We start from the raw sequence: 12568 nt of genomic DNA, 5'->3' as shown, positions 1-12568 counted from the left end.
TAGCTTCATCCTTGGGGAATAAAGCATTGTTCGAAAGTATGTTTAAATAAAATGTAACCTTCATCTTTTGAGAAACTGTTTTGCTTTGAAGGCAGTTAAAAGAATTACACAGATTGCAGTTCCTGTTGAAAATAATTTTTCAGAACTGGTTTAATTGAAAATGCCTTCATGAAATTTCAGAACCAGCATGCTAAAGCAAATGGACTTTACCAGCTGAAGGCTGTAATGATAGCATCTTGTCCAAGGCCCCAAAAGTTGGTTTCAGCTTAAGTGTTATTCCCCAGGGAAGGCTATACCCAGCACACAGTTCATCATCTTGCTTCTGTTAGGTCAAAGCAATATCAAATGCAATCACGTTAACCGATGTGGAGGACTCTTCTGGTTTGGGAAAAGGAAAGGCAAATTATATGTTAAAAAAACCCAAGACAGTGATAAACTGATTTGTAAGGTTGGGAGGAAGACGTATCTGGCTTCTAGTGTTAAGCTGCGTAAAGAATTTTAGACCTTTTTTAAACTTCAGTTGTATTAAATGTGTTCTATAAGCTACACCAGTTTTTTACATTGCTTCCTTCCTGTTCCTCTTGCCTAATTGTAGTCTGGAACAATTTGTGTTTAAAGGTGTGGTTAGGACAGACATGAGGTGGTTGTCTATCAAAAGCCAGTACTTTACAATTTTCTTGTTGGTTGCCTGGAAGATAATGAACTAGCTTTATGCTACACCACACTGAGTTCTTTTGCTGTGCGCTTCAAGCTGCTCTACCTCTACGTCCCTGGGCTTTTGCCACGTGGGAGATAGGAGATAGGAAAATGAATTTTGACTGTGTTACTACAGGAGCTCACCATTACTTTCATAGTCTGTCTACTGAAATATTGAAACTTGCCTACCCTGATAAGCAGAATTCTAGAAGGTGGTATTTTTTGACAGAGCTTGCAAAATTAACATCCCACCCCCAAATTTATGCTGTTTTTCTTAGTTTTATTATTATCAACATGAAGATGTGCAATGAGATTTAGCAAAGAGAAAGGTTCATCAGCCACTTTATATAATAGCGTTTATCTAAACATCCCAAGTTGTATTCTGGTTTTGTGTTGATTTTGTTTTGATATTTCTCATAGCATATTATTTTTTCAGCTGACTCTAAAGATGATGCTGATAAATGGTTGTGTGGCTTGAATATCTTATATCAAGAGGTCGTGAGTGCTCCCACACCTGCGATCACAGAGAGGTATGTCAACATATTTTCACTTCGTGAGACTTAATGTTTCTTTGGAATTGAAAGTGGAAAACTTGAAAGAAACAACTACTCTCCCGTTAGTGTATGATATGGAAAGCTCATGTGGAAATTCTTTGTCTATTTTGCTATATACATGTTCTGGAATCGCGCTCTGCTGCATCCACTAATATGGACTTGCAATTTACCTAATTTTGTGTACCCAAACCAAATCAAAAATCTCTTAATGAGATCACAAGAATAGCTGGTGTAAGTGTGCATTGACTTCTTGAAAAATCGATGTGTCTCATGCTGTCACAGTAGGCTTGCTTTAGTAGATGTCCAAATGCATTGTATGGCAATGTGACCAGCTGACTGAGAGAGCCAGGCTGAAAATGAGCTTTCTTAAGGATTACTTTTTAGCATTCAGCCATATGATGGTGGGACTGCACACTTAATGCTTCCTAGGATGTTGCATGTGAAACTGCTCATGCTCAGAGTGCCAGTTTTGTTGAAGAGCTCTTCAACGCTATCTCTGTACCTGATCACTTTTCATCACTGCTGACATTTTTGTTTGTGGTCACTGCTGTTAGCTGTTGTGAGGACATACCCTTTCCTTGCTTGCTACTTGACCAAATTTTGGCTTTGACATTGGTGTTATCTTTACCTACTTGCTGTTCCAGTTGAGGAGACAGTATTCTTATCTATTATCATCTACTCTATGGTAATGCGGCAGGCTGCTATACAAAGTGCTACAGTGTTCCAGGCTGTGTTTGTGCAGCAGAGTGATTCCTGTAGAAGCTGAGGATAAGCTTTCCTGGTGACATTTTAGATCAAAATTGTGTATGTGCATGTCTGTGTATTTACTATTAATGCTGCTAATAGTATTTTGCTGTGCACCTAATACTGACACGCACTCTAATGAGGATTTTCTTTCAGATTTTCTAAACTCCTCTCCTTCCCTCCTAATCGTTAATTTTTATGCATCTAACAGATCTTTGAGCCAGCAGCCTCAGCTGGCGTAGATCTTGACTTGATGGAGTTACTCTAGTTTAGATTAGCTGAAGTTTTGTCTTGCTTTACTACTTATATTTTTACAGCTTCTGGTTGCTCATTCTCTTCTATCCTGCCCATCCTTCCTATGTTGTTTATGTGGCTTTAAAATGCAGTGTTAAGCAGCAGAAAAGTATATATTTATAAAGATGGTTATAAAACTGGCTGAATCATTAGATGCTGCACTGGAAATGTTTTGCTTTATTATAGAGATGTATCTTATGACTCTTCAGTATTTCCATTGAATTTCCTGTATGGATTTTGGTATTCATTGGCTGTGTTTTTCTTTAGAATCCTCAGATTAAACCTTTTTTCTTTTTTCCCTCTTTTCCACAAGTTGGCTGAGAAAGCAGATCTATTCTGTTGATCAAACTAGAAGGAACAGGTAAGAAGCTCTCTCTTTGTTCAGTTTGTGTTTAGTGAACTTTTGTTGCAGGTTCTAACATGAATGAAAATAAATAAATATTTATTTTTTTGTCCAATATGTGAAAGGAGAGCCCTGAAAATAGCATTTGCTCTTGCTTTAACAACTTGAGCTTTGCCTTTTGCTAAACACAGCGTGTTCATAGCATTCACTAATAGCATGTTCATGCATGTGATATAATGAAGCAAATGATGAAAAATAGATAGTTTTGCTGTTAGCCTAGAATTACCCTGCCAGAATAAGGAAAGGGAGTTATCTTCTTCCAGTCTTACTGTAGAGATTCAGCTTAGCTGTGCAGGCATGTTAGGTTGTTTGCTTTATAGACCTCTTTGCCCTTTCATAGCCAAGCTGGGGCCCAACAGGTTCAACTGTATAACCCATTGTGAGCTTTCCTGTGCAGCTGTGCCACCAATTCTTCCTTCATTGCTGAACCATGTTTGCATTGGAGTTACTCTAATGTAGACAGATGAGAACCAGCTTTTAAAAGCTTGTTTGGGCATTCATAATAATGAAGGTGCATAAGCAACGTTCAACATGGGCTGCCAAAGATCAGGGCAGATGTTTCAGTAATTAGCCTTTTCTCGTTTTAGTCCTGATGTGGCCTGAACATGGCTAGTATGTGTGGTAGCTAGTTTGAAACTAGTCACGGCAGCAGTGTCAGATATATCCAGAGATAGGGTTGTCCCAGCAATAACTTGAATTCTTTCCTTCAGGAGTCAGAGCTTTGAGGAGAACAGAACAGAATATTAAGAGGAAGAGGAGATAGAAGAGATAACTGAGGATATGAGGAAAGAGGAGGAGGAGGCTACTGGTATACTGAAGATATATCAAGGATACAGATAGAAGGAAGCCAAGTTAATGGTTTGGAATAAGGGCAAAATAGTTAGAATCATAGAATCATAGAATAGTGAGGGTTGGAAAGGACCTTAAGATCATCTAGTTCCAACCCCCCTGCCATGGGCAGGGACACCTTGCCCTAAACCACGTGGTCCAATGCTCTGTCCAACCTGGCCTTGAACACCGCCAGGGATGGAGCATCCACAATGTCCCTGGGCAACCCATTCCAGTGCTTCTCCACCCTCACTGTAAAGAACTTCTTCCTTATATCTAATCTAAACTTCCCCTGTTTAAGTTTGAACCCATTACCCCTTGTCCTACCACTACAGTCCCTAAGGAAGAGTCCTTCCCCAGCATCCTTGTAGGCCCCCTTCAGATACTGGAAGGCTGCTATGAGGTCTCCACGCAGCCTTCTCTTCTCCAGGCTGAACAGCCCCAACTCTCTCAGCCTGTCTTCATACGGGAGGTGCTCCAGCCCTCTTATCATCCTCGTGGCCTCCTCTGGACTCACTCCAACAGCTCCATGTCCTTTTTATGTTGAGGACACCAGAACTGTACGCAGTACTCCAAGTGAGGTCTCACAAGAGCAGAGTAGAGGGGCAGGATCACCTCCTTCGACCTGCTGGTCACGCTTCTTTTGATGCAGCCCAGGATACGGTTGGCTTTCTGGGCTGCGACCGCACACTGAAGCCGGCTCATGTTAAGCTTCTCGTCAACCAACACCCCCAAGTCCTTCTCTGCAGGGCTGCTCTGAATCTCTTCTCTGCCCAACCTGTAGCAGTGCCTGGGATTGCCCCGACCCAGGTGCAGGACCTTACACTTGGCTTGGTTAAACTTCATAAGGTTGGCATCGGTCCACCTCACAAGCGTGTCAGGATCCCTCTGGATGGCATCCCTTCCCTCCAGCGTATCAACCGAACCACACAGCTTGGTGTCGTCGGCAAACTTGCTGAGGGCGCACTCAATCCCACTGTCCATGTCGCCGACAAAGATGTTGAACAGGACTGGTCCCAACACTGATCCCTGAGGGACACCACTCGTTTCCAACTGGACATCGAGCCATTTACCACAACTCTTTGTGTGCGGCCATCGAGCCAGATTTTTATCCACCGAGTGGTCCATCCATCAAATTGATGTCTCTCCAATTTAGAGACAAGGATGTCATGCGGGACAGTGTCGAACGCTTTGCACAAGTCCAGGTAGATGACGTCAGCTGCGCTGCCCCTGTCCATCAGTTCCGTGGCTCCATCATAGAAGGCCACCAAATTGGCCAGGCAGGATTTCCCCTTAGTGAAGCCATGTTGGCTGTCACCAACCGCCTCGTTGTTTTTCACGTGCCTTAGCATGTTTTCCAGGAGAAACTGTTCCAAGATTTTGCCAGGCACAGAGGTGAGACTGACTGGTCTGTAGTTCCCTGGGTCTTCCATCTTCCCCTTCTAGTTATTTATTTATTTATTTTTAAGCAATTGGCCTGGCTGAATGGGTTTGTCTCTTACCCACATATTCAAATAAAGTATTAGAATAGAATAGAATTTGAAGTGAAAGAGTCACTTCTGACCCCGTGCTTCTCACGTGAAAGAAGTCCCATGGGTTATAGCTCCCTGTGTGCTGTGCAGCTGCATATGTTTGAGTTTCATTAGTTTGTTTCAGGCCCATGTGTGATGTGGGTCTGTAGCTTTTTGCACAGCAAAGGAGACTTTTTTCTTCTTTAATGAATTCAGCTGCATACCTCTTCTTAGAGTTACCAGCAACCACGCGACACTGAGGAGAATGTTAACCCCTCCTCTCACCTCTCTTACTTTACCGTGATTTTGCTCTTTGTCTGCAACGTGCATTTCATTCTAAAGTGTAATTCAGTATAGAAAACTACATGTGTTTCCTCTCATTTAGGCCTTTTCCTCAAAGCAAAAGAAAGTGTGATGTTTCATTGTGTGAATAGGACTGTGTTCTGCAGGAAATAACACCATTCTGCAGGCAGCTTGTGGCGTTGTGCAGCTGGCTTCAGTGTGAGCTGAGGAGCTGTTTCAAAGCAGTGTTTCCTAAACTGGCCAGAATGGTGAAGGGGAAAGTACCATCCTTTACTGGATATTGGCTTATGCCTCCTGATGTATTGGAAAACTAGCCCTGCAGTAGGGACGTATTGGTGGGGATCATGAAGCAAAAGCAGATGTTAGGGTAGAGCAGTGGCTGACAGTGTGTGTCTGCTGAAGAGGTTTCCTTCATTGCTCTAGGGTTGTTTCATCACTACCAGGCAGTCCGGTTAGGATCAAGGGACTTGCACTGTGGAGAGGGCAGTTTTTTGTTCTCTTGATAGGTGATTCATGCTTTCAGAAAAATTCAGGAAAGGAGTTTGGGCTGACTTTCATTGTGTTTAGTGTTGCAATTTCTAGGGAGGTTAATTGTAAAGGTTAGGCTTCCAGGCAAGTCCTGTTTCACAGGTTGAGGTTTTTCCAGTGCTAATGAAGCCCCAGCTCTTTGTTTTGGCTTGCACTTGTTTGGCCTGAGGAAATTGCTTGTGCATGATGTTTAGGGTACAAACAGAGTGCTCCTTCTTGCTCTTAAAAGCAGTGGTATTTTTCCAGAGGTCTGGCGACAAGGCGGAAAGCCAGGAATTTCCTGAGTTCTAATCTGGCTTTGGCATGGACTTTGGCTAAGTTCCTGTCTGCTTTGCCTCTTTCCCTCTCTACACAATGGAGATGAGAATATTTCACAGGGTACCTGCTTGTGTTGATAGAAAATCTTGGTAGCTGACTAGATACAGCAGAACTGTGGAGGTTTTGATACATTTTTTTTATCCCTTCTTTTTCCCTCAGTATCAGTCTTCGAGAGCTGAAAACTGTCCTTCCCCAAGTAAACTTCAAAGTGAGCAGCATGAAGTTCTTGAAGGATAAATTTGCGGTAACTACCTGATAACTTCTATCTGTTTGGTATTATCTGATAGTTGCTGTTATTTGTTTTCAGGATGCTGCCTATATTTTTGCTTCTTATTGTGTATGGTTAAATAAATTATATCAGTTAATTTCTTAGCTTGGCTTTGCCTATATCCAAGGCTATAAGAAAATCTAGGCATAAATGTTCCTTATTTTCATTGTACAGTTGACCAAAGCCAACACTGGGTTTTGAGCTGATACTGTACAAGTGCATGGGAAACTGCTTTATCTTTGAAATAAAATTCATATACAAGAAGAAGAAGATTTTTGTGGTTTTTTTTTTTTTTTTTTTTTTGCAATATGATCAAGTAGTAACCTCTTCACTCCAACTTGTGCTAATATGGGTAAATTCTGAAGGTCATTTCCATTCCTACAGGAATTTTAAATATCCCCACCTTTTCCTACTTTCCAACTCTCCACCCTTAAAGCATACATTCTTGCTTCTGTTGCTCCAGCTAACAATGACTAAATGGGGCACTACTTCACTCTGTTTCTAGTGGAAACAGACTCAGGGTACAAAATGCAAGGCCAAAGATGTGGAGTAGGAGCACTAGGTCACAAACCAAGAATCTCTTTACTTGTTTGTATTCTTAGAAAAATAACTAAATTAAAAAAATCCCAAGGGTTAAGACAAATGAGGTTGGAGTAAAATAGAATGCATGAGAGGGTGGCAGCTGGAGTAAGACTAACTTGTTTGCTGTTTGCAAATGCAGTTCAGGGAATTCTAAATTCTCTGTATGCTACTTTCTATTGTAGGAAATAGGTGCTCACAAGGAAGAGCTTAGTTTTGAACAGCTTCATTTGTTCTACAAGAAAATCATGTTTGAACAACAGAAAACGGTAAGCTTTTTCATAAGTAGTCTTCAGAATATTAAACTGCTTGATTAGAATAAAGAGTTAATGGTGATTATTTTTGTTTCTGTTAGTCACTGATCTTCTTTTTCCCCATTCTTCTAATAGAAAAAGAGTATAGTGCTGTGCTTGAAGTGTAGATAAGTCACCATCAGCAATTGTCTTAAGATAATGAATCAGTTATTTATGTTGCTTTTCGTGTGTTGGTGGTACAGATATGCACATATGTAATGGGGTTTCTAGGAATAACTTAAAACTGTAAGTTTGTTCAGGATGTAGAATGTCTTTTCATTAGGTTTGGCTAATCCTTCTACTGATAGGAGCAAGGGTTTTCCATACTTGTATTAATATTTTATTGCTAGAACATTCTGCAAATCAGATTTATCCTGAGCAACAAATAACACCTATTGTTCTCATTGTCTCTCATGCTTGGAGATTACCAGTGGTGAGCCCATTACAAGACATGCATCAGACAGTCCTTGGGAGGCGGGAATGCGGTGGAATTACGTTTTAGCTAATTTATGAGGGCAACTGCCTGACTGCTGTTTCCATGTATTCATTGCACAAGATTCATGAAGCTGGTGGAAACTGCATCCATTTAGTGACTCTGAAAGTTAGGAACCCTTTAAATCTATGTGAAACACAGAATTTGAAATTACTTGCATAAATGTCTTTGTTGATGATGTGCTTATTGTTGTTCAACTAGTTGCTAAAATAGAAGCTTCAATAGTCAAAGTCAGTACTGTTTCTTCTGCATAAAGCTTTCTTGTGCTATTTAAAAGCAATGCTGAAATTATTGTGAAGTAATAGAGTCTCCATTTACTGTCAGGGTTTTAGTTTTGGCCATGAAAGTCTAGTTAATTAGCTTAAGCAGAAAAAGTTGAAGAGCCAAACACCAAGTAAAGAAGGTATCTGGCTTCCTTAAACTCTTGTTATCATCCCTTGTGGATCATTTCAAAAAAACTCGATTTGCTCAACAACTGCTCTGGGCCAGTTAATAAGTTTCCTGTGATCTGTAATTATGCTGTGCCAAGCTAGAAGCAATGTAGATTTTTATATTCACATGAATAAATGTAATGGATGATAAGTAGTTCCATTTTTCTGGGGGGGATATCAACCAATAAAAGCTCCCAAGAAACTTAACTTGACTGTGTGTAGAAGGTGCGTTATCAACAGCAAGCTTTTTTGCCTGAGCATTAAGTGTGTTCACACTGAAAGGCCTGAAGTGCAGTTGTCAGCCTTGGCAGTGTGTTTTCTATGTGTTTAATTAAAAATGCATCTTGCCAACTTCTGTGAAGCTTCTCTAGAACAGACAGGCATATATTTCCCCTTAACAAATCAATGGATATTATTAGATGGAATTAGATAGAAAATTGCGTATTCTTTTATTATTTATCTTTCGCCCTTTATTGTGTTTGTTTTAAGATTCTTGATGAATTCAAAAAGGATTCCTCTGTGTTCATTCTTGGGTGAGACTCTTCATTTGCATTATTTTCCCACATTTCTATATGGTTATAGTGCTGCAGGGTTGTCTTTTGATTACATTGCTGTTTTTGTGTTCTGATGCTTTAGTAAGTGAAACTAAATTATACATCTTTTTGCATCCAGGAAGGTGAACTTGTCATGGAAATAAGCCCTGGATATAATTTGATAAAATTTTTTTTTTTTTTTTAATAAAGTTTTTTACTTTCTAACTACAAAAATGGTATGGACTTAAACACGCAAATTTGCCTATCCTCTGATTTTGGTAAGAGCTGAACGGGACTGTGGAAAGACAATTTGATGGAGAAATTTTAACTTCAGTCTAGAAAGTGGTGTGGTGTGCAGGCTTTGCCTAGGCTTGAGCAGGATGCTGATAGTAACAGTTCCTGCATCTTTCCTTCAGTAGCCTTGAAAATTTAAGATTTGTAGAGCATGAGAAAGGAGATCACAGGTGTTGCTAACTTTTTGACTGTGAATTAAACCAGTTTATCTTGGTTTTGAGTATTACACTAACGGATTAAAGAAGTTACTGAAAAGTTTGCTCTGCAAATTGCTTTAGCCCTTAGTCATGTCATATGAATTAAGCTTAAAAGCACAGATTTATCAAGGATGGGTAGGTTATAAATACCTTATTGGTACCAGAGGATGTGGCACTTGTGTCCTACAAAAGGGAAAGCACATCTGCTGCTTTTTCTTGGTGCAGCTGCATCTCACCTCCTTTTTCAGGAGATTTTCATCTATCACAGTAGATCACCTGAGTAATACATGGAAGGAATTATTTGTGGAAGTGTGGCTCTGTGATAATTTAAAAGAACAGTGTCTCCAAATGCCTCAACTAACAATGTCAATGTTAACCCATGTCAAGTGAATGCTGCTCATTTACTACAAAACCATGCACGCAGATTTGGTGCTTTTCCCAGTTAATACTGTCACAAGTACATCAGGAATCCAGAAGGCTTTCTTTAAAAGCTCAAATACAGTAATTAGATAATACGAGATTACAAGCCTAATCTAAATTCCGTTGATGTTATAAAATGTTTCTTGGTGGTGGCAGCACATTTATACTGTAAACCCAAGATACAAATCCGTTGTCATTTTCTGCTATAACATCTGATGTCACTTGCTCTCATTTCTTTAGCTTCACTTTCCCTTTGTATTGTTCTGTTTTGTTTTTTTTAAGAAATACTGACCGTCCAGATGCTTCAGCAGTTCATCTCCATGACTTCCAGAGATTCCTGCTACGTGAGCAGCAGGTGGGAAGGTTGCAGTAATTCTCAGTTCTTTTTCTTGAGGTTGTCAAGCACATTCTGTGTTCATTAAAAAGAAATGTGATGTGTCATAGAATATGATTGATGTCAGCTGTGATATTCGGCCTTATAAATATTTCTCCTTTGTTGCCACTGAAGTTCATAAGAACTATTATTTTTCATTTATGTAAAGACTCTGAAGGTGCACCAGAGGACAAGAGGGAGGACAAGGTAAATAAGGTTTTAACAGATCTCCATTTAGTCACGTAGATAAACAGACAAGGATAGAAATGAACACTAGATGTATGTCAAAGATGATAGCCTGGCCTCCTTACAGCTGTCATCGTAGGTACATCAGGGGTAATGTCTTGGCCATGGCCTCATTTTAGCAGCTCTTACATAAAAAGCTCAGCTGACTGCCTACATTCTAGTCAAAGGTAATTTTCTATTGAATGGAGCCAGTTCAATGTCCCATGTCAGCAAGCAGATAAGTATGGACGGGGATTGGAACTATGTCTTCACAGTCTTCTCTAATGTTATTTAGCACAGACACCATGGGAGAAAATTGTGCAATATTTGCTAGGTGCTGCTACACTCCAGGTTTGCAAATATGATTGAAAAGTGAGACCTACACTTCCTGTATAAGCTTGCTACTTTCTTTTTCTCCCTATTTCACTGTGTTAAAATAATGTTCAGATTGCACTTAGAAATGAGAGAGATTATAGTAGTATGTGTCTTGTAGGCCTCCAATCTTTATAAAGGTACTTAGGTGGAGATCTTTTTCACCCTTAGACATCATAGAGGAAACTCTTAAGATACAGAGATACAATGAAGTATATTGGCAGTAAACTAGCCAGATAAGGGAGAAATAAGTCACATCTGTAGGTCTCTCTGTTCCTTATTTGATTTTATATAGAATAACACCACTTCTAAAGGTTTTACTGTATTATTATTATCTAAAGGAATCTTGGGCACATGATCTCAGTAAGGTCCGAGAACGAATGACAAAGTTTATTGACGACACTATGAGAGAAACTGCTGAACCCTTTCTTTTTGTTGATGAGGTAAGATAATGATACTTTCTAGTAGCTCCTCATGGACTTTTCTGTCTTGTTAATAAGCTTCTCATGCTACTCTGGGTTTCTTTTAGCCTTGTGTGGTAAAAGCATTTAAAGTGAATCTCTCTCTTTGTATTGTAGTTCCTTACTTACCTTTTTGCAAAAGAAAATAGTATTTGGGATGAGAAATACGATTCAATAGATGTTCAGGACATGAATAATCCTTTGTCTCACTACTGGATTTCTTCCTCTCATAACACGTAAGTTACCAAATGTCCCATTGTCTATCCCTGTTCAAACAGACAGAGTATGTGTTAGGAGAAAGTAAATTATGCCAGAAATATACTATGTGGATACGTGAAACCTTCCTAAAGCGTGATGTAAATGTAGCAGATACAGTCTGTGGGACTCGTTTTTCCTCTTCTCTTAAGATCTTAGAGGTTTTGCGGTACAACTGAGCTGCCAGAAAACCCAACCCCTGACTCCTGTTACAAAAATAAAAAAAGTCTTGAGTTAAAACTGTTCCCGCCTCTCCGCTTTCAGAAATTAAAGTTGCTGAAGGAGCTTCCCTTTTTTCCAAGCACCAACAGCCTCGTTGAGCTAGTGTCAGCAGTAATTTTACCTGAACATAAGAATGCCATAAGGACCCCGCTTGTCCTGTGAGGAAATCTGATACTGTTGGGGTGATCTGAAGGGCAGTGGATTTGTTGCCTTGGGAAAGGAGGCAGTGATGTGCACTATTGATAGATACTCTGAGAGTTTACAGTGTCAAAAGTGGAAACGATTTGGTCCTGAGCAGGAAAGGCATATGGAGACCTTAAATTATCACATCTACTGATCAGGGACATGGCTATTCATGGTCTTTGCCAGCATGACAAGGATTAGAGCAGAGGTGCCTGAGGCAGAGGAAGAGTACAATTTGCTATTCGTGCTCTTTGTTTTTTCAAGTTTATTTTACAGTCAGAACTTTGAAGGCCTGGGGACTGTATTTTTATTGTTACTGGTTTTAGAATTTTATGCTCAGTAATTCAGATGCTGGTTTCTGTAATCTGTGTTTTGAGGTATGTATCTGTCCCTTTTCCTTGGCAGTCTATAGTATGCAAGCTCTTTAGCCCAAGCACAAACCTGTGTGGTTATGAGTTTGGACCGTCTTCAAATGAAGGGGATTTGCTCATGTAACATTGTAATAAAGAAGGTGTAAAGAGAGGGAGGAGAGATGAACAAATAAAATATTACAGGGAATGAAGTAAAGTGGATATGGATATAGCTTATAGGTATACTTTGAAGTATAGGGTGTGCTATCACTCTAAATACCCTCCACATCCCTCCAACATGAATATGCCTCAGCATGATGAGGTTTAGATAAGTTTCAGAGCTCATGATTTCCTCTCCAGAAATGTGTCAGCATTGGTTGATGTTTAGATTGAGCTTTTAACTGCCTATAATCTGGTGCATTCAAAAGTCTGATAGCATC

General features: G+C 39.9%; 1 protein-coding gene across 4 annotated transcripts in view; it reads left to right on the top strand.

Annotated features, from left to right (window-relative positions):
* The window catches only part of PLCG2 (phospholipase C gamma 2), a 67520-nt gene that overhangs the window by 19986 nt on the left and 34966 nt on the right, over positions 1-12568 (top strand). For all 4 annotated transcript variants that reach the window (XR_003995153.1, XR_003995152.1, XR_003995151.1 and 1 more), the window contains exons 4-11: positions 1133-1226; positions 2602-2649; positions 6339-6423; positions 7212-7295; positions 8733-8776; positions 9970-10042; positions 10999-11100; positions 11236-11354. Coding sequence is in view for 1 of the 4 variants with exons in the window: in XM_030512845.1 (XP_030368705.1) it covers positions 1133-1226; positions 2602-2649; positions 6339-6423; positions 7212-7295; positions 8733-8776; positions 9970-10042; positions 10999-11100; positions 11236-11354 (649 nt within the window). In the remaining 3 variants the exon portion in view is untranslated. The remainder of the gene's footprint in view (positions 1-1132; positions 1227-2601; positions 2650-6338; positions 6424-7211; positions 7296-8732; positions 8777-9969; positions 10043-10998; positions 11101-11235; positions 11355-12568) is intronic.

Source organism: Strigops habroptila, chromosome Z (genome assembly GCF_004027225.2).
Source record: "Strigops habroptila isolate Jane chromosome Z, bStrHab1.2.pri, whole genome shotgun sequence".
In the NCBI taxonomy this organism is placed as follows: Eukaryota; Metazoa; Chordata; class Aves; order Psittaciformes; family Psittacidae; genus Strigops; species Strigops habroptila.
Note: the sequence above shows the minus strand (reverse complement) of the source record. Positions and strands in the feature narration are given on the sequence as shown.